Source organism: Protopterus annectens, chromosome 2.part2 (assembly GCF_019279795.1).
Source record: "Protopterus annectens isolate FY-2018-M chromosome 2.part2, PAN1.0, whole genome shotgun sequence".
NCBI lineage: Eukaryota > Metazoa > Chordata > Ceratodontiformes > Protopteridae > Protopterus > Protopterus annectens.
The window spans coordinates 158,599,905-158,622,940 of NC_056730.1; the positions used below are offsets into that span (position 1 = coordinate 158,599,905).

The 23,036-nt window shown below is 39.4% G+C and overlaps 1 protein-coding gene across 1 annotated transcript in view; it reads left to right on the plus strand.

Annotated features, from left to right (window-relative positions):
• IPO11 (importin 11) overlaps nucleotides 1-23,036 on the plus strand; it is a gene marked incomplete in the record, with an annotated part of 3,749,854 nt that overhangs the window by 3,009,880 nt on the left and 716,938 nt on the right. The window contains 1 exon segment of the mRNA XM_044063824.1: nucleotides 12,479-12,563. Coding sequence (XP_043919759.1) covers nucleotides 12,479-12,563 — 85 coding nt within the window.

Genomic DNA, 23,036 nt, shown 5'->3' on the forward strand with positions numbered 1-23,036 from the left:
TGCCTCCTAGGACTACATGAAAAGAGAGATGGAAGAGCTCTCGGATCATGTGGCCCAGGCAGGCATGACCCTAGCCCTGAGTAGCATTCTGCCTTCGCCCTGAATGATACCGCAATTTAAGGACAAAATGATTGACTTCAACAATTGGCTAAGCTTCTGGTGTCATTCAAAGGGGATCCAGAATCTGTCTGCCTGGGACGACATGATCAATAGACCACGATACTTTGCCAGAGATGGTCTGCACCTGTCGCCCCTGGGATTCAGGTTACTGGCTAAGGCTCTTGCCACCCCTATAGAGCCTTTTTTAGGCAAAGTTCAAAGGACAAACCCAGCACCGTAACGGGTACAAGCATGCAAATTCTGAAGGTAATGCTACTCAATGCTAGAAGTCTAAACCTCAGAATGCACTCTCTCGAGGCACTCCTAGAAATGGAGAACATCGATATCTGTGCAGTAACTGAGACCTGGTTCAAGGCTCCAGAGAGCACCCCTGCAATACCAGGCTACAACTCTTACCACACGTTTCGGCCACCAAACAAGGACAGAAACACTAAAGGTGGAGTGTCCATATTCACCAAGGATATTCACACCACCAGGCTAGTTGCCCAACGCAATGCTTCTGAAATTCTCCAGGTACAACTAACACCAGGTAAGACTGCAATCCAAATTGTACCATTCCCCAGGATTCTCACTACACCTTTCTAAACATACTGGAAAATATTGAGATACAACCAAACACCCTAATACTGAGTGATTTCAACTACCCTGCCATTAACTGGAAAAACTACTCATGTAACAACACCTTTGCCCAACGGTTCTTGGAATTCATAAATTCCAACACCCTGGATCAACTAAGCCAAAGTCCCACTTGGGACTCCAATATCCTAGACCTGGTCATTACCAACATGGGAAATCGGTGCTCCACACCAATGGTCACCCCCTCGTTGGTAAGGTCTGACCATAAGCTAATCACCCTTAACATCCACATCCCCCCCTCAGTAAGGAAACCTCCATAAAAAACTTCTCCAAAGCCAACTTCATGCTACTCAAGTCAGAAGTGACCAACTTCATGACACCCATGCAGACGGGAACTGAAAGTTTGACTGCTGAATCCTACACTAAGGCACTGTACGAACACATCCACTCCTGCATGAATCATGCCATCCCAAATAGAACCAAGATGTTCTCCTCCAAAAAAAAAAGAAGCCAATTTAGTGGCCCCTGCCATAAACAAACTTTACAATAAAAGGAAGAAACTGTTGAAAAAGAGGAAAATCCCAGGATGCAAAAAACTCCCTTACCAGCCTCAGTAAGAAGCTGAGATCCCTCATAAAATCCTCTATAGCTAGTTACGAAAATAAAATTGCCAAAGATTCCAAAGACAACCACAAGGCATTCTATAACTATGTCAAGAATCTAAATGGCAATGCTCAGATCTGCTCTGAGCTACAACAGAATGGCATAAATATACTGATCCCAAGATATTGTCAATATCCTGGCAGATCAATTCAGTGCCAACTTCACCCCCCTAAATGGCCCATCTCAATACCAGATTGCCAAATTCCAGCAATAATGGCCACACAGGTAAAAAACGCACTCTCCAAAGCTAAGAATACAGCATCCATGGAACCAGATGACATTCCGGGCTGTGTACTACATGAACTACAAAATGAACTGGCACCTTACATAAGTGTCATGTTTAATCATAGCCTCACCTCATGCTTCGCGCCCACTGAGTGGCACACAGCTGGAGTTATCCCACTCCACAAGGGGGGATCCATCTTGGATCCCGGGAACTACCACCCCATCAGTCTGACGAGCCTGATCTTCAAGGCCATGGAACGTATTATCATGGAATTTATAAACAAAGACATTGGCAGCCTTCAAACACTGGACCCCACCCAGTTTGGGTTCGTGAAGGGCCGATCTTGTCTCCTGAATCTGATTGACTTTTTCGAATCAGTCTCCAGAGCCGTGGACAAGGGTAAGGTGGTCCACACAGCCTATCTGGACCTCGCCAAGGCCTTTGACACCATCCCTCACTCTGGAATCATAGATAGACTTACTAAGCTGGGCATTAATCCCTATGTCACTCGATGGATTGCCAACTGGCTTACTGACAGAGCCCACACTGTAAAAGTAGCGGACTCCAAATTCAGCTCCAGACAAGTGACAAGTGGAGTACCTCAGGGTTCAGTCCTGGGACCGCTCTTGTTTGGCATCTACTTCTCTGAAGTACAGGCCAACACTAAGGGACTCTGGCTAACAAAGTTTGCAGATGAGTGCAAACTGGGAGCCATTATTGAATCCCCAAATGATGTGGATACTCTACAAAAGAGCCTTACAGAAACAGATGCTTGATGTCAGAGCCATGGGCTCAAGCTCAATGCCAAGAAATGTATAGTTATCCCCTTTGGGAAAAAACATGTACCCATGAATTACCACATAGGTAGCAGTACACTAAACACCGAAAGTGTGATGAGAGACTTAGGGACACAGGTGGACAGTGGTCTCACCTTCGATAACCACATTGCCACAACAGTCGGGAAATCCTTCTATGTGGCACACCTCATCACTAAGGGCTTTTCATCCAGAAAAAAGGAGGTCAATGCCCCACTGTGATCATCCCTCATTAGACCCATTATAGAATACAAAGTCCCATTTGTTATGTACTTCTCAAGACATCTGTAACAACTAGAAAGGCCGCAGAAATAACTCACTAAAAGAATCATAGGCCTAAAGCAGATGCCCTACGCTGACCGCCTTAAAAAACTCCAGCTGTGCTCTGTCACATGTCTACTCAGAGGCGATCTCTGCTTAACATACAAGGTCATGTCAAACCCAGAGCTTTTGGATATGCTACACTTAAAGTAATCCCAATCCCTCAGAGCCACACGCTCCAGGGATCTAAACTTTGTCATCACAATAAACAAAACATGCTGGAGGGGATAAGTTCCTGACCCAGAGGCTCCCCAGACTCTGGAATAGACTGCCCATACATGTCAAGCGGAGCGCCTCCTTGGCCCTCTTCAAAAGGAACCTTGACAATTGGATGGGAGACAGGAAATTCACCCTGGGTATCACGTCAATAACCCTGCTAGACAGGGGTCCAGGGAAGTAAATAGTGTGGGAAGAAATAGCCAGGGAGTTGTTATGGTTACGCTTGTGTAGGCCCTAGGGCCGATAGCCTAGTACTAACCTGTGAACAGACCCCCAACCTCTAGTTACTATCTTGAGAAAACCTATGCATTCAGCTCCAGCCTGACTGCAAGATATGATGCTGAGATTTCAATTTTGTCTACAAGAAAGGCAAACTTCTTTATCTTGCTGATGCATTATCCAGATCACTTAGAAACACAAGGACAGCATAAGGATGAGAACATTGATTTTGAAGTCAAGGAAGTGAGACATTTTTTCTTCCAAATGTCTTGATGAGTTGAGAGATCACACAGCCACAGATCCAGCTTTGCAAAGGCTCAACCACTTTTTCAGTCAAAGATGGCCACCAAAGCAGTCTAGTTTACCTCAAGAAGTGCAACCTTATTTTCCATGCAGAGATGAGATCTTGTCTGACAATGGTATCATAATGAAAGGTCCGAAAGTAATTGTTCCAAAGTCCTTGCAACCAGAGTGCATTACTGTCTTGCATCATGGTCACCCAGGAGTCGATTCTGCCAAAAGAAGGGTGAGAGGGCTAGTATTTTGGCATTTATGTCACAAGACTTTGAGAGAGCACTTTTATTTTGTTCATTGTGTAATAGCACTAAGCCATGTCAGCAGAAGGAACCACTTCATCTAAACCAGATTCCTTAACTACCTTGGTTGACAGCAGCCACTGACATCTTTGAGTGTAATGGTCAACATTATTTGGTGGTGTTAGACTCTTACTCCAGTTGGTTTGAGATTGACTTATTTCCTAACCTAGCATCCAGTACAGTCATTACTAAGATGAAGCATCATTTTGCTGTACATGGTAGTATGCACAAAGCTTTTTCTAACAACAACATGCAGTTTACAAGCCAACAGTTCAAAAGATTTGCTGAAGAATGGGACTTTACTCATGTCACAAGTAGTCCTGAGTACCTGCAGTCAAATAGTTTGGCAGAATGTGCAGTTCAAAATGCATAATAGTTACTAGAGATGTCAAAACGAGATTACAGTGATGTTTTCCTGAATCTCTTGAATCTCAGAAATGTTCGTTGTGATAAACATTTGGTTCATCTGCTCAGAGACTTCTGTCGAGACAAACCAGAACCACAGTACCAGTCAGTAGTCATTTGTTGGTTCATGTATCAGGCAGAACAGGTCAGTGAAAACTAATCTGTTGAAGAAGCATTTAACCCAGAAGTCCTACTATGAAAAAAAACAGCAAACCACTCAGGGAGAAGTGGTAAGGATGCAAACATCCAAAGGTTATTGCTGTCTTGGTGTCATGCCTTGGTGTGTCCAGAGCCAAGATCATACATTGTGGACAAGGAGCAGTCTTTAGTCTTTAGGTTGAATTAGATTTACTACTGTAGTCTATAGCACAGCACCACACAGCCTAGCCTGTGAGAAGATTCTTTATCTCGAGAGTGAGTTGTCCGTGTTCCAATTCTCTGAGGAAGTTCCAGACATTCCTATTCCTGTTACAAATTCAGTTCCTGATGATAGCAGTGCAGCACGCTGTTGTCTCTTGCTAAATGGTTTGGTCCAAACTGTTATGTTATGAGATATGGTCGCATCTCTAAACCCTGTAACAGATGTGAAGCAGCTTGGACATGAACATTGTGTTTTGTTTCTGAGTCTATAGTAATGCATGTGTAACTCTAATATTGTTTTTACAAGGGGTAGTCTTTTTAAGAGGGAGGATGTAGATCAATATGTGTGTATGTACCTTTAAGAACCTATCCAAGAGCTTGCACAAGTGTATAAATACTGAGCACGTGCAAGCTAGACTGCTATTTTGTAGTAAGCTGTTGAGATGTAAGCATGTATCTATGCAAGGTCTGTCTGTTAACTAATTTGCTTGTATTTAATGATGCTGCTACCCATCTTGATGTGTTTCTATGTATTAAAGCATCTAAAGAAAATACCCCACCTGCTTGTCATCTGTGTTAGAGAGAGACAAGCGACAAATCCCAAGTCCTCTGACTTGGAAGGGGGATGCCATGTCCTTTTCTTAGAAGGGAATGTTCTTGTATGTTTATTCTCCTCTTTTTCTTCATCTCTGCTTCCCAGGGTCTTGCACAAGATCATAGACTCCCCCAGAACCTTGCAGTTGACTTCCTTTTGGCCCAGGCAGCACTGGCTCACCCTTCTCTTTCACTTGGCCAGAGGCAGTCATCACAAGTTACCTCACCGGATGGATCTTCTCACATAAGACAAGGGGTCTGTCATTCACCCTCACTTGTCCAGTTTTCATTTAACCCTTTGGGTGATATGATTTTGATTCCTTTTAGACACCACTTTTCTGAAGACGTTCTTAAGGATTTGCAGGAGGCAGTGAAACCCATTTCCAGACAATTCTATGTGGCTAAATGGAAGAGATTTTCTGTTTGGTGTCTCAACGTCACAAGGATCCCTTCTTAGTGGGGGTACTTCTGGTCCTTTCTTACTTATGTAAACTGCTCTGTGGTGGCCTAGCATATTCTCCTGTTAAAGCTCACTTGTCGGCAATTTCTGCTTTTCTGCCATTGAACCCACTGTTGCCTCTTGTTTTACAGTTAAGCAATTTCTTAAAGGTGTCCTTCATATTATGCCCTCAAGAAAGCCTATTCTTCCCTCTTGGGGATCATAACTTTCTCCTTGAAACGCTAACTCAGGCTACTTTTGAGCCCTGTTTTTCTTCCTCTTTGCTACATTGCACCTGGAAGATGGTTTTTGTTGATGGCTCTTACTTCAGCCATAAGAGTTTCTAAACTTCAGGGTCTTCCCTTTTTGATTTTTCATAGAGAACAGTGTCTCTTCATAATAATTTTCCTGTTATACACAGGTAGTCAATAAGTTGTACCTCAATCAGTCTGTCCAATTCCCTTCCTGTTTTCCTTCTCTACAGTCTGCTAGTGAGAAGGTTCTTCACACCTTGGGTTTACATAAACAACTCGGGTATTATTTGGATATGGCTAAGGCTATCCACAAATGTGAGCAGCTTTTTGTTTCTTTCAATGCCAGGATATTAGGTTTCGCTGATTCTAAGCAAACCAGCTATTCCCGGATTTCTATGGCCATTTCTTTTTGTTATTCCTTTCATAGTAAACAGCTTTCAGCTTCAGTTCAAGCTTATTGTATGAGAGTAGTAGCCTCTTCTGGAGCTTTCTTCAAAGGTCTGGATTCTAGACCCATTCTAGAAGCTGCTACTTGGTCCTGTGTCCAGACTTTTACTAAACATTATAAGTTGAATGGTTTGCTAGGGCTATACTTCATGGGTTTGTGGAGGGTTCCTCCATGTTTTCCTCTTCCCATCCTTTACAGTAGCTTTGGTAATCTCGTACATGAAATGAATGCTGCAACAATGACAGAAAGTACATAATATAGTTGTGTAAGGTCTTACCATAACCGTAGATGTCCTACTTTTCACTACTGCAGTATTCTGTCTCCCCTCTTGCCCACTTTTCCCTATTTTCTGTTGGGCACACATTAATGGCTGAAGGGTCTTTTCCTTTTCCTGCCCTATTCCTCTTCCGTCCTTAATGCACGTTTTTTTCTTTATTCTGGGATTTCTCTAGTTCTCCTCGGTCACTTCAGTTCTGAGTAGTGTGTGCATACGCCTTTATGCCGTACACCTCTGCGAGGAGCGTGCATCTGACTTATGATGCTGGAAGGTTGTAAAGCCTTTAGTATACTGGCGGAATGCTGGGCTATCCTTGGCAGGAGATCTCACATGTAACAAATACTGCAACAGTCAAAAGTAGGACTTCTACTGTTATGCTAAGATCTTTCACAACTCTGCTTTATGCAATGCCATGATGAGCACCATTCACTGTCGGTTCTCCTTCAACTGCTTCTGTTACCACTTCAAAAAATGCCTTGAGATTAAAAAGGCAGAATTTACCCTTCAAAAGCCATACTTTCTATAACTGATGAAGGTGGTGTCTAGCATTGTGGATAAGCTCTGTTAGGTGACTCATAGATTCATAGGTTTGTAGGAGGTTACTAGGCTAGCGGCCCTAGAGCCTTTACAAACTCTGCATGATTTTACATAAAATACCAGTCAGGCTGATGGAGCAAAACTTCTTTGGGCCTGATGGTGACACTTTTGCTTGTTGGCACTGTTGTTTTCTGTCACATTTGGTTAGGGACATGTCTACATGCTATTGTTATGTCTATGATTATTGATAGAGTTATTCTTTGTAGGAATAACCTGTTTCCTTGGAGCCTGAGTTTTTACCTTTAGTAGTGGCAGCTGTTAACCTATCTCCTTTTATATAATGGATATATCCTCTTGTCTCTGTATCAGCCTGGCATATGACTATGCTCACTGTGAAGTTTGCAGAATGTTTTTCTGCAGTCCCATATGTTTTGTCCTTTGGTTGAGTGATCATTTCATTTTTGTATCGATGACATTTTACATTTAAAGTTTCTACTTTCAATTTTGTCTATGTATTAAATAACACCTTATTGTTGCTTTTCCATCTTTGAGATTAAATTGAGTTCATAAGTTTTTACCAAGCTTATGGCCAAATAAAGTCATTGAGAAGCACATACACATTATCCAGTAGTGTGGGAATCTGGGAGACTAACTGTGTCCCACATTATGTTGACTTTCTCCCACATGCAGTAAAAATTTGCAATTACCCATTCAGTCATCCAGACTGGTTTTAAAGGTTGCTAGGGAAGTACTGTACATGATTGGTAAAGGCAGTCTGTTCCAGAAATAGATTATGTTGGGTCCGGTATCTATTATGCCACTTGGTGGTGGTGATTAGTGGATAAACTTAAGTAAGCATAGTAGTAGTTTCAATATTTTATTTAATTTCTGCTTGTTTGTTTGCATTTAGGCTAATTTTTGAAAGCCTAGTACCCTGTTTCCTTTTGTATGTCATATTTTTTGTGATTCTAATATAAATATATATATATATATATATATATATATATATATATATATATATATATATATATATTTTTTTTTTTTTTTTAATTTGGCTGTATATTTCTGTAAGACTATTATGTGCCACTGAATGTAGAAGTGAATAATATCATAGACCTCATACAGCCTTCTCTGTAAGCTTGCTTCCTTAGAAATGCACTTATTACCCCTTGGCACAGTTTACAAGTTACCAGTACCTGTCAGAAAGTACTGACTCCATGGTATGTGATTCTATCTCTCTCTCTCTCTCTCTCTTCTGTTACCAGTAATTTGGGAGGTCCTTCAAAGGGCATTGCTGGGGATCTTTCTATTTTCAGTTTTCACTAAAGAAATGAGTCTTTTAATTGGGCCTGTCACATTAATCCAGTATGCATATACATTTACCTGCTGCATCCATCTTCCAGACTTGAAAATTTCTGCATCCTCCATTCACTGTTATTTAAAAAATGTTTCCAGCTCTGAACTGCACCGCTGTTCATTGCATCCTTTTTGTCACTGACTGTATCTGTACCTTATCACATGTCACTGTTACATAATCTCCAATTCAAGTGCTTAAGTAGACATTTCTGCAATTTATTTTGAGCGTGATCCACATCCTTTTTGTTTTAGACCATTCTACAACATGCACCTCTGTCATGACTTCTTGGTTCAGCCCTTTATGGACTTACATTTTCCACTGTTAAATAACTGATGATATGCAAGATGAAAAACTGTTGGGATAATGCCTTGTTTGCTATTTACGTGACTGAATTGTGGAACAAGCTTCCTCAGTACTAGATTTGATCTTGTTCCCTATCTTTGAAAGTCACATAAAAACTCCCTTTCTTTCTCAGTGGACTTAGAGTTATGGTATTACCTGAGCGAGTCATCTTTTTCTTGTCCTATGTGCTGTTTTCGTCTGGACTGTTTTCCGTTTTGTTTCATCTTCCCTGACTTTTCTTGGTATGTCTGCTATCAGTCACTTCTTTCTTCTTCTCTTACCCTTTTTCTTTTTTTTTCCTCTTATTGTCCTCCTGAGTGAGATGACTTCAAACATCTGCCTGTGTGTGTTATCCGTATCAGTTTCAGTATAATTAAACACCACACAGTCAGACTTGTTCTGTATGATTTATGTCAAGTCCTCCTTTGTTGGCTTTGATCCCCCCTTACACACACACATAGGTTTTGGCTAATGTTGCTGTATATTTTTGGTAGTGCTTTATTCTCAGTTTTCATTTGCTGACTCATGTTTTTTACATAGTCCAAGTATGTTTTAGGCAGTAGGTTTTGTAGTTCAGTTCTTGGCTGAATGTTTTCTGTGCATAATCCTACTTTTACTTTTTTTAGCTAATGCTGTTGTACATATTTGGTAGTGCTTTTTCTCAGTTTTCATTTGCTGACAAGTTTTTTACATAGTCCAAATATGTTTTAGGCAGAATGTTTTCTAGTTCAATTCTTGGCTAGATGTTTTCCATGCATAATCCTACATTTGCTTTTTTTACCAGGTGGTCTAGTTTTCTGTCACATCTTAAAGATGTGCCATACATGAATTGGAGTTCCTGTAGGTGCGTGTATGCATTGTGAAAATGAGTGTGCACTGTCATGGGCTGGTACCTAGTCACAATGAACTTCTACTTTGCATTCATTAAATACCAAGATGGGCACAAGCCCCTCCCCCATCCCCACCTTGTGAACCTGCCTTGGATTAAGTGAGTAGTCAGTGAATGGATAGAGTATATGCTTCTCCTAATTCTTTGTGTTGTATTTTACTTGTGTTTATGAGAGTTCTCATCCTTTGGTGCATGCTACTAATCAGTTTATGCTGCTTAACTCTGGATCATTTTCTATTTGCCGCATTTAATGTATTTGCTTTTGCCTCACTAAAAGTATAATTCCTTCACTTTGGAAAATGGTGATAGTTTAAAAAATGCCTGAAACCCCTAAGCTCTGTTCTGCTAATGACTTGAAGCCAATCTCAGTGTTGGAAACACATGGCAAAATGCTAGAAAAACCAGCTCTTTCACTATGTTCAAACCTAGTTGATTCTGTTACAATAACAGCATGAGTTTTAGTCTGGAAGAAGCACCATAACTGCCCTGTACACCCTTACAAATTAAATACTTCAGAATTTGAGGAAAGATGTGGGTAGCTCTCTATCTCTGTCTTTTGAAGGCAAATGTTTCCATCAATCTCTGGGCTCCACCTGGGATTGTAGGTGGAGGGTGTTTCTGGCAAATGAACCCCAACCATTCCCCCTGAGAGAGGAAAGTAGGCTCCACCTTGTCATTCCTTTCCATGTCTCCGGAACCCAGGTCACTAACTGATCTTGGCTCAGCACGTTCTTTGTCAGGACTTCGTCCCTTTTTGCCATATTAGATGATGCATGTGCCTTCTGGGGAGGTCATCTCATACTGCTGTTTAGGACAGGATCTTAAGTTTGTCTTGGTGTGCCTTCCATTCTTTGCCTACATTATTCTTGTAAATTCTTTCTTCTCCTTTGGAAGACTTTGTCCTTCCTATTGTCCATTAATGGTATCAGGGTGTTAGAAATACAAGTGATAAAAGCGTGAGGAGTCAGAGTTTTACAAGACTATCGAGTCCTTTAAATATTGGCCTTTTCATCTCACCATATATATATATATATATATATATATATATATATATATATATATATATATATATCTTTTTTATCTCAACTGCCCATTTGACTGCCATCTTTCCTCATGAATATGACCCAGGAAAAGCTCTTCTAAGAATGTTTTTCAGTAACTCTCACCTTGACCTGACACACATTTAAGTTGCTATTGACCTACACTTGAGCCATGCAGTCTTCCTCTAAAACCAAATATCTCACAGCAAACCCTCACATCATAGTGGGCATTGTTTTCATGGCAGGTATGCTTCAAACAATGTGTTTGCCTGTGTACTTCCTTCAAACTTCCTTTTAATGGCACAGGCTGTTAAATATAGTGTGTCCACTTATCCATCCAGATATCAGCTTTTTCTGGAAATCCTCTCTATTTTCTACAAGGTCATCTGGACACTGGACTACTTCTAGAAGCCAGTAGACATAGATCTGTCATAGAATGCACTCACTGACCCACTCATATATCACATGCACACATGTGGGCAGTTTGAAGAACACCATTTCATCTATTGTGCATTTTTGGGAGGTAGACGACAAGGGGAACACTCAAAATAAGCCCATGCAAGAAGGACATGAAGACTCCACACAGAAGGCACCCCATCCAAGAATTGAACTGGTGAACATCTTGCTCTGCGTTGGCAACACAACTTAGTGCAGCACCTTGAATAGTGTGTATATCTGCAGGTTAATGAGCTTATTGTGTAACTGTGGCAAAAATCTTCCTTAAGAGTAACCAAGATGCTTTTGACATTTGCAAAGAGATATGATGCCAGAATGATCTAAGCAGGCATTCTTCAGAAGACTGTCACCCTACATTGCTTTCTGCCATGCCATGTAGGAAAGCAATGTATAATTAAGTATCTTTTTCCCCAATGATAGTGGTTGCTTCTGCAGCCATTTTCAAGTACACTTGCATTGGTATGAAATTTGTGCTGCTGTTATGGCCTTTTCTGTACACTTTAATATATGTTATCTGTAATACCCAAACATGTTTTGTTGTAAATTGTTCCAGAGTATCTCAACTTTGGCTTTTCTTTTCTGTCTTCCTGTATTTTTGTATTACAGGTGAGAGTTTTGCACACTACTTTGCATTTTATTTAGTAATATGCATTGCAGAAGTTAACTTGAAGAAGTAAGAAACCATTCTGTTAGGTACTCTCCACAGAAGTGGGGCATAAGGTGCAAAAACTTTGCTTGTTATACCCCAGTTTATTTTAAATTAACACTGTTTGCACTAATCTGCTGTAAAAAGTCTCAGGTTTTTGTCTTGCATTTATGGCATACATTTATATTGTTTTGATAAGGAGTGTTTGTTTCAGGAAAGAACTGTAAACAGTAGATGGTGTAATATGTGTTATATATGCTTTTGCATAACCAACAGATAACATTTATGCAAGAGGGGCTTTCTAGGGAGACAGAACTGATGCGCCACTGGGATCCAATTCCTTTTAGCATTTGGTGCTAGACATATTCTAAAAGGTCTACCCTTGCTGTGAATACCTCACATTACTTATGGAGATAAATCCTGTGCTTCAGTATCTGTATGTTTATAGGATATATGAGAGTTTACCATTTCATTTAAGTGGCAAGTAAGCAGTAGTATTTTGAATCATCTCCTTAAGTAGCCAGCATGGTTAACAGTTACTTCCCACTGCAGTACTTTTCTCTCCTCACTTTTCATTATAAGGAGTAAATAGTATATTGTCACTGTGGTCTATATAAAGATGTTCATTATAAAATGTAAACAAAAAAAGCTTACTAGTCTTTTATATATTTGTATGCAGCTGTATGTTGATATCTCATTTGGAAGAACCAGAGCAGTCTGAAGATGAAGAGCCTCCAAAGGAACAGGACAAGAGAATGAAGATGGTAAGTACTTCACTGTTTTTTATCATTTATGCAACAACTTCCTACTTCATGCAGATGACCATGGAGCATTTTGCATCAGTCTGTTGCAAGAACTGCAGTTTTGTTTTCTGAGCCAAACATAAAGAAAACTGCTGTTTTCTTGTTGGAGTCATCAGCAGTAATTGTAGTAATCAATACAAATGAAAGGTATTAATGACCTGATGTATAACGCAGCTTGATAATGCAGAACCTTTGCATGTATTGCAGAACTTTGATTTGTTCTATATAGTGGAGGTAAATCTTGGTTCTCTGGTGATCATAAAAAATTGTGTTGGCTAGTCCACATACTGTTCCATTCAGTACTGTTCCATTCAATGTGAAAAACTTGCCTACAGCGTAAAGCAATTTGCTAGTTAAAACATTCCTCCAACTAGTTTAATTTATTTATTTACATTTTGTTTGCTGGTTTATTCCTTCTGGACAAAGCACATTGCCAGAGTGGAACCAAGAAAAGTATAGCAAGAAAGTAACTTGCTAAAGTCGGTGCAAAAGTTTTATAATCCATGCTACTGATTGTACTGTACTTTAGTAAAAGTGTAGCATCCTTAGAAGATGTTCAGTACATAACCACACATTAATACATGTCAATACATAATTATTTTCAGTAACTGTGTTTGTAATTATCTAAGTATTGCCGAGTGAGAATGCATGCAAAGGTGCAAGAAGTTTAAATTGTATGTCTCTTGAAACATCTCATAAAACTGAAGGTGAGAAATTGTTTTATACTGGAAGGATAAGCAGTTTTAAACTGCTTGTATATACATGTGGAGAACAAATTAATTACAGCATGCTTTAAAGTACTAGTCACAAACTGAAACATTAGATAAATCAACTCGGTATACATTTATCTAGATGACTTTACTGTATTATTTCACATTTGGGACAAAAGCATTGTAGTAATGTAATGCACCTCAAAGATTTTTAAAGGTAACCTACGTAATCCTGTAGTAGTGTAATGCACTTCACAGGTGTGTTTCAAGGTAACCTACATAATACTGTAGTGGTGTAATGCACTTCACGTGTGTTTTTAAGGTAACTTGCATGCTACTGTAGTAGTGTTATGTACTTCACAGGTGTGTTTCAAGGTGTCATACATAAAACTGTAGTAGTGTAATGCACTGCACAGGTGTGTTTCAAGGTACCATACATAAAACTGTAGTAGTATAATGCACTTCACAGGTGTGTTTCAAAGTAACTTACATAATGCTGTAGTACTGTAATGCACTTCACAAGTGTGGTTCAAGGTACCATACATAAAACTGTAGTAGTGTAATGCACTTCAGAGGTGTGTTTCAAGTTAACTTACATAATGCTGTAGTAGTGTAATGCACTTCACAAGTGTGGTTCAAGGTACCATACATAAAACTGTAGTAGTGTAATGCACTTCACAGGTGTGTTTCAAGGTAAGCTGCATAATACTGTAGTAGTGTAATGCACTTCACAGGTTTGTTTAAAGGAAGCATGCATAATACTATTATTGTGTAATGCACTTCACAGGTGTGTTTCAAGGTAACATACTGTACTAGTGTAATGCACTTCACAGGTGTTATCCAAGGTAACTTACATAATACTGTAGTAGTGTAATGTGCTACACAGGTGTGTTTAAAGATAACTTACATAATACTATGGGAGTGCAATGCACTGTGCAGGTTTGTTTAAAGGTGACATACATAATACTGAGAGAGAGTAATGCACTTCACAGGTTTGTTTAAAAGTAACCTACATAATACTGTAGAAGTGTAATGCACTTCACAGGTGTGTTTCAAGGTAATGTATTTTCCAATTAGTTTGTAGTTTTGGACAGTGGCGGCTCGTGATATCGGACTGCAGGTCTGGAGCCCCCCCCCCCCCCAGCTGTGAACCACAATGGTAAACTCCTGAAATGCACGCAATCATGCTTACAAAGTTGAATCTGGACTGCTGTCTTAACAGTCTGGATTCAGGAAGAAAGCAGCAGTCTGCAGATGCCCCAACTGCAAGGTCTGCAGTCAGTCTCAGAACGAGAACAGGAACCAGGAACTTTGCATTCTAGTGCGCACGGAGGAGCAGACAAGATAAACTGTGCATTCTGGATGAAACGGGAAGGATTTTACGTGTGTGTGTAAAATGCCCCTAGACAGAACTCAGGATACCTGCTGATGCTTGAACCCTGTAACTTAGGTGCAGGTAGCAACAGCCTGAATTCCCTATCCATCGCCATTTGTGGAAGTTTTGCATAATTTTGCCTCATATTTTTTTCTGTTCTATTCCTCATAAAATCTGTGGTTTCTGAATTTTTAATTCCTTAAATAGTTGATGGTACAGTGCTAGCATTGTTGCCTCACAGCTAGAGGTTCACTGGTTTGATTCTTGGCTGGGGTGCCTTCTGTGTGGAGTCTGCACATCCTCCCCGTGTTTGTGTGGGTTTGCTGTGGTGTCCTCCCATGTTACAAAGACATGTGTCTACAGTATTTCTCCCTGGGCCTCTGCTGAAAATTTGCTTTTGTTCCAAGTCAGTCTTTCCTGGTTAACAAATATTAAATAAAATTGACAGGCATTTGCATTTCAGACTTAATTTTCTTCAGAAAGTACATGGCAACACAAAACCTTTTATTCTAGCACATTTCTGAGTTTATAAGATTAATATTTGAAATTTGTCCTTAGTTTTGGGACTGTATTCCCCAATTATTGGCTTTGTCCAGGTTTTTTGTGCTAAGGTTGAGCGCTATGGTGAGAACTGAATTCACTGAATATGTTTGAGGGCTGTATTCCCCCATTATTGGCTTTGTCCGTGTTTTCTGCTAAGAGGTTGACAGCTGTGGTAAGAACTGAATTCACTAAATGGTAGCCATTTAAATTTCAGTCTTCCTCTCTTTCACAAAACAGCTGATTTGGCATAGTAGTATGTTGCTCTGACTGTTTTGCACAGGGTCCTGGGTTCAAGACTTGGCAGTGAAATGTATGGTAGTAACACAGCATTTTGTTCTAGCAACTTTCCAAGATTATACAAGCAATGTTTAAAATGTGTCCCTGGTTTTTGGGCTTTTCTCCCCAGTGCATTTTGGCTTTTTTCAGACTTCTTGTGCTGCAAAGTTGAGAGATACAGCTGAGTATCGAGTAGATTTTACAAGGAGCAGAGAGCTGCAGGGGAAGAGAAGTTTAGTGCTGCTGATGCTGAGTCTGGTTGCATTGTTAATAGCACAACAGGTTGTGTACTTGCTTTTGATGCAGAAGGTTGTGGGTTCTACTCCCACAGTATGTAGATGCATTGTTGATATTGTACTGTGTTGTAAACGGGGTGGATGCTGCTGTCTTGAGAATGTCCTCTTTGGCGAAGATACCTAGTAACTATGAACCTGTCTGTTATCAGTTTGCCATCCATTCCCTATTGCAATATTACTAGCTTATTATTTTTTTAATGTAATATAGGCAATGTGTTCCTCAAGGGCAACATGCACTTTATTTGTAGATGAAACAATGAAATATAAAGTTGTTTGCTAGCAGAAACCTCATCATTAGTTACAGATCTTGTTAATGTGGAATTATTTAGATGACTTTTACTTCTGCAGATGTTGTGCATATTTACTGATACTGGTGGACTGTAGAAGTTTGAGTAGACTTTTATGATGGAAATGTTCTTAGTTGGGCAGTTTTGTCATTATTGGTGCATGCATTTTGTTTCATTATTTACTGGAAAAATGTTCAAAACAATAAATTTAAAACACCCTCTAACAACTGTACTGTATTATACAAGGAATATAATTTAATACAGTGAGGAAGGTGCATCACAAAACACTTGTGAAGACTGGTAGAGAAGGGTGAAGGCTGCCAGCCTAGCCAGATAGAATTCTATACATAATTCTGTCATTTGTAAATATGAATGTGAATCACAGTCTTGTTGTCTTAAATGTAAAGAAATACTTTTAAATGTGCCTTCTGTGTGGAAATAAATGTGACAGTGCACTCTACTGACCAAAGTAAAGCATGTGATGACCCTTTGAAGTAGTAGTGGTGCCGAAAAGTCTAGATGAAGACATTCTTTTTATTGTTTTAACCAAGAGTTAAATTGCCAGATTTAAACATGCAAATGTATTTTTATTGCTCTGTTCCTGACTAGATGCAAGATGACAAAAGGGAAATGTTAAGAATGTAAATTCAGTTAATGTGTAGCCTGGGAACTCCAGGAAATTGAAAAAGAATGATGTAATGTTTATCAGGACTGCAGTAGCAGTTTAAACAGATAGAATCAGATGGCATTAAGCATTTTTGTCTGGATCATCCAACTCACAGCACTGCCCCTTGCTCACATGCAAGTTATCTTAGACTTGTGTTTTTTTGTAGAGATATCTAGAACTAGAACGTTTAGACTTAAGTGTTTTTCTGTGATGTCGGAACTGTAGTACTGATTTATTTTAAGTATTTCTGTGTGATCTCTGAACTTTTGACTAGCACTGACTGTGTAGTAGAAATTATTGTCTTGTGGTTTTAATTAAATATTATTATTAAATATTTTAAAACCTTTTAACTGTGGCTGGTTTGTGTAGAGATAAGTTAAGCTCTAGAGTGCATTGCATGTATATAAGGATCCTGTACCAAGTCACTCTAATAAGCCTTGAGACTGTTGAGTCACATCTACCAATTGGATAATAATATTGCACAGTAATAATTGGACACCCTTTAAAGGGCCTTTGAGTAACTGATAACTATTAGCTGGGTGGTGGCAGTAATTGCTGCCATATAGTCCTGGTAAAGGGGGCACAGCTGGAGAACCTTTGACAGTCTTCCCAGGAGTGTCTTTGTGGTTGTATAAACTTATCTCAGAGTGTGTGTGTCAGCTACTTGGGCAGGGACACGAAGCACTGGTTGGACAGAGAGGGTGCTGGAGATTTTAGCTTGCCAGCTAGGCTGCGATCTGGACACTATAGCTGTGCCAGTGGGGAGTCTTATTGGGGATCTGGAGAGCAAGGGAGTGACCAGCCCCGGACTGACTATAATCTGTGTGTGTTCTTAAGGGAAATTGCACTGTACTGTGTGTATTTGTTATCCTTTCCTCATTTATGAGACTCCCTCTCTGGTGTTATTGGTGAGGATTGAGGCTCCTTGATTGCTGGACCAGGGCACAGGCATCACAACATGTATATTTTGTGTGCAAGGGGCCTATTATTTGAAAATAGCCCAAAGTTAATCTTTATCTGCCACTAGCCAAATGTATTTTCTTTGAATGTGGGTTTCACTGCTGTTTCAATGAATGTGAGTTTCAAGGGCTGAGAAGTTTTAATGCTAAGTCTGTTTTCATTGTGAGACTGCTTTGCTTTGTTTAGTAGATGTCTTAGTGTTTGTGCTGTAAAATGCAAAATAAAACTTTCAAATGAAGTCCAAATCATCGTAGAAGTAAAGCAGTATGCACATTAGTGTTTTAAGTAAATGGGGCGAAATAGCCAAGTAAAGGGACATTGGAATGGCTGAAGGTTGGAGGCCCCATTCGATCATGATTTTGTTAGGGGGAAGGGTGGCAAACTCAAGGACAGCCCCGGCTGAACTATACCTCTCAACTGTCCAAATTTTCACTGAATGAATAGATTTTTGCTTCTTATTTTTGGTTTGTTCCTCATAGAATTTGTGGTTTTCTGGTAAATCATTTAGGAATTAAGTCACTAAATAATGACAGACATTGAGTTTCAGACTTCATAACCTTCAGAAAAATGCATGCTAAAGCAATACTTGTTGTTCTGTCAACTCTCTCAGTTTATACAAGAGCAATTTTTAGTACTGTTTGTATGTTCCCCCAATATATTTGGCCTTGTCCAGATTTCCTGCAGGTTGAGAGGTATGTGCAAATAAATTACTTTATAGAATTAGGCATATCTAAACCTCTCAACTGCCCCAGATTTTGGCTCAAAATGTTGCTCTTCCCCTAATAATCCCTCAGCAAAATGGAAATTTTGGAAGAAAACGTGGAGGGTTTACAATTAATAAATAACTGTAATAATCAGAGTTATAGATTACTTTTATTTCAGAAATGCATGTAGATTCTTTTATTTTGTCAGCTGCTCAAGTTAGCAATACTAATATTAAAAAGTGTCCCTTCTTTGACAGGTTCCCAGCTGTATTGTGAGGCTATTTTATATTTTTTGCATCACATTTTTGGTCCATTTTTCATAAAATTGTGGTTTTCTGGCAAATTAGTGGCAAATCGTTAAAGACTGAAGTTAGAAAATAATGACAGACATTTGAGTTTCAGATTTCATACCCTTCAGAAAACTCATACTAATGCAAGACCTACTATTCTATTATCTTTCTAAGTTTATAAGAGCAATATTTAAAAATTGTCCTTATTTTTGGGCCTTTGTCCCACTTCTGTGTATGGCTTTGTCCTGATTTCTTGCTCTGACGTTGAGAGGTATGACAAATGTGTCAGGGCCATCACAGCCAGCCAGAGATATTTCAAATTGTGACATACTTGTTGCACCCCACTCCCCAATGTAGTGACTCTGGATGTGTCCAAGCAAGGCAAGGAGCAATTATGCAGTGTAAGTGTGCAGACTATCCCCCCATCCAAGGCAGACACAAGTACTACAGTGGCGTTTCATCTGTCCTTGAGTTTGCAGAATGTTGTGGTTTGTCATATTTTTATACTGTTGATTTATGCTTGTTATTATTTAGAAAGTGCCTGTTGCTCTGTGTTTAAGTAGCAATGCTTTAATGACCATCTGGTAAGCTTGTCTGAGATTGTAAGATGCAAGTAAGCTTTAATAAGCATACTGTTAAAGAATTGCAAAATATATATATATATATATATATATATATATATATATGTGTGTGTGTGTGTGTGTGTATATAAATATATATATATATATATATATATATATGTGTGTGTGTGTGTATAAATATATATATAGATATGTGTGTGTGTGTATATAAATATATATATATATATGTGTGTGTGTGTGTATAAAAAAAAATATATATATATACATATATATACATATATATATATATACATATATATATATATATATATATATATATATATATATATATATATATATATATATATATATATAATATTTTAACTAGAAATGAGTGTTCTACTTCTGGAGTACCATGAAAGTAAGGATTAAAGGGTGTTGTAAATGGTTTCACATCAGTGTCGTGGCCAAATTTTAGTGTGTGTGTGTATTATCAGTTTTTGCATTAACCATTACTTTTTAATGGAATGTGTTTAAGTATATTCAAGTGTAACTATTTTAATTAAAAAAAAAAAAAAGAGTGGGGGCAGCAGATAGTGAAGACCTTTGAAAATATCTCATACCTCTATCCATGCACAGCTAACATCTTAGTGTACAGGAAAAAGAAATAACTGCCACGACTACTTTTGCTTGGGGAAAAACACTGTTAAGTTGACACTATTTTTCTTTAACTGCTTATATAACATATTCAAGTTAAAGAAGTTAATTGTCTTGCTTGTTTCTGTAGTTATTGCTCAGATGGATATATATATATATATATATATATATATATATATATATATATATATATATATATATAGGTGTGTGGAAGCACAGGAACACCAGTAATACCTTTGGAGTGTCTCTGCATGTGTGTGTTGGTGAGGTTGTTAGGGTAAAGGCTTGCTTTGACTGTTTTTTATTTTTGCAGCAGTTTGAAACATTCCATAATTCAGTCTTACTTTCTGATTTGGTTCAACACCTTGCCCCTATCCCTAGTTGGGGTGACATTCTGTCATTACTACAGGCTGTCCTTGTGCCTTCATGTTTACCCTTCCCCTTTCATGAAAAATGTCTTATGTGAAATTTGAAGCAATTAGCTTCAAAAGATTAACTTGTTCTTGCTTCCTAATGTTTTTTGGTCATAATTGAGATAGCCTTTAGGGTGGTTCAAATACTTTCTGATGTACTCCACAGCTTTAAGCGCATGCGCCTGGCAAGTCCTCTGTCACTGGAGAGGACATACATAGGGCTGTCTGTGGGTGTCCCCTCACTTCTGCAAGGTATTTTTCCTCCAAATAGCAGGATTGGTGACCCCCATGTTACTGCCAGAGAGATTGCACTTTTTGCGTGAGTCCAAGCACACACAAGCTCCCTCAGGTGAGGCAAGCTGGTCACATCCTTTCTCTCCTTTCCTTCTTGTTTTCTGCAGTGCAGGGTCTACTAATTAAAGACCAGTTGCCAGGGTCACAGTCAGGACTCCATCTGTGTGTGTGTGCTATAGAGCCAGGCTGTTAGAGGCATACATTTCGATGGGAGATGAGAATTGTATGATCTTCCTAGACTACCTGTTTATGTCACTATTGGGTAAGTTGGAGCTTCTGTTCAACCATCATTTTCTTTTTATTTCTATTTTATCTCTCTGCTAATAAAAATATTGTCTGCTCTATGCCTTCTTTACATATGTTACCAACTATTTCTTTACTGCTGATTTGTATAGCCAGGTCTACTTGTCTGTCATGTGAAATACTTTATCATGTCTTCCCTGAACCAATCCTTGGTGTATTTTTGGAATGTATTTTCTCTTTCTCATAAATTTCTTCATTTGAAAGAAGGTATCCACATTTGCTACATTTATGCTCCGCATACCTTCTCATCATTGATATCTGCTGTATCCACATGAACCCATTTGTTCTCTTCCTCTACATAGACCATTACAGTCTTTCAGTAAGCCTGGTGTCCCTCCCTTTCCAGGGTCTAGAGTTGGAGGTGTCAGACATCACGCTCATTCTGTAAGGGGGTGGAGATTTTTAGATAAGTAAGGGGGAGAATTTCTAGCCAAGGAGGAGTGTGCATGCTGTGTTTTATGCATCACCATGCCTAAAGCCTCCCCGAGCCACTGATTGCATGGTGGTTTCCTTTACTGACTGAGAAATACTTTGTGGTTTCTACTAGGAAGCACTCATTCAGAAGCAAAATTTCTAACCCCCCCCCTTGCATAGCCTTACTGGCCAATGTCCTCGCTGCCTTCCTCCTGCCCAGCTGCCACAGCACCCTAGCAGTTGAACTGTGCTGGTCTTGGTCACATTTAGGGAGCTGTCCCTCTCTGTTATTCAGCTGATTATTCTTTAGCTCTTTTGACACCGTTGAGGTACTTAAAGGATTCTGTGAAGGTCCTTTTCCTTTTTTTGTTCCATGTGTATTTCTTGAGCCAGTATGTGGTGTGTGGCACAAAAGGTGCAGCATTTTTATTGCTCTTCTTTGATCAGTCTCCATGTAATCTATTTCCTTAGAGTGATGAGCACACTTAACACTCAAGGTGGAGGTGTGTAGACTTTGCCAGATGACTGCACACTAAGTACCAGCTTAGTTTCAGCTCTCCCAGTTTGGAAACAGAAACTAAGCTTGTGTAAAAGTGTTGCTTGTTAGTAACTACACTGGCTGGATGCCAGCAAAGAAGAAATTTAGTAGCACCTGCAAGAAAATCAACCAGAAAAGGTGAAGAGAAAACACCATCTGGAATGAATCCTGCAGATGTTTAGCAAAAAGCAGTTCAAGCTTGAGCTTTGGTACAAAAAATGGCTTCTAGTAATTTAGTAGAAAAATAAATAAAATATACTCAGAGGTGATTAAAATAAATGAAACTTTGAAAGACTATATCAACTCATATAACCACAGGGTTTGGTCCTGGGTCCTCTCCTGTTTGGTATCTACTTCTCTGATGTCCAGGCCAACACAAAGGGTCTCTGGCTGACAAACTTTGCAGACAGTTGCAAGTTGGGAGATATTATTAACTCCCCAAGTGATGTTGACATCTTACAGAAAGGACTCGCTGAGACCAGTGACTGGTGTCAGAATCATGGCCTTAAGCTCAATGCCAAAAATGTGTCATCCCCTTTGGGAAAAACCCGGTTCCCGTGAATTACCACATCGATGGTAGTCCACTGAACACAGAAGATGTTATAAGAGATTTGGGAGCACATGTTGATAGCAGCCTCTTTTTTGACCACCACATTGCCACTGTGGTCAGAAAGTCCTTCTATGTGGCACATCTCATTACTAAGGGTTTTGCATCCAGGAAGAAAGAGGTCATTGTCTCCCTCTACTCTTCCCTCATTAGGCCAATCATCGAGTACAATGCCCCATTTGGCATGTACCTCACTAGACACCTGCAACAACTGGAGAGGCCGCAAAAAAGTACCTCACAAAGAGGATCCTAGGCCTTAAACACTTGTCCTATATGGACAGACTCAAAAAACTACATCTATTCTCTGTGCCATGTCGCTTATTTAGAGGCAATGTCTGCTTGACATACAAAGCCATGTCTGATCCAGCTCTGTTAGAAATGCTACATCTAAAGAAATCACAATCCCTCCGCACCATATGCTCCAGAGACCTCAATCTCATTACCAAAATCAGCAGAATGTGCTGGAGGGAGAGGTTCATAACCCAGAGACTGCCCTTGCTATGGAATAGACTTTCCATACATGTCAAACAAAGCACCTCA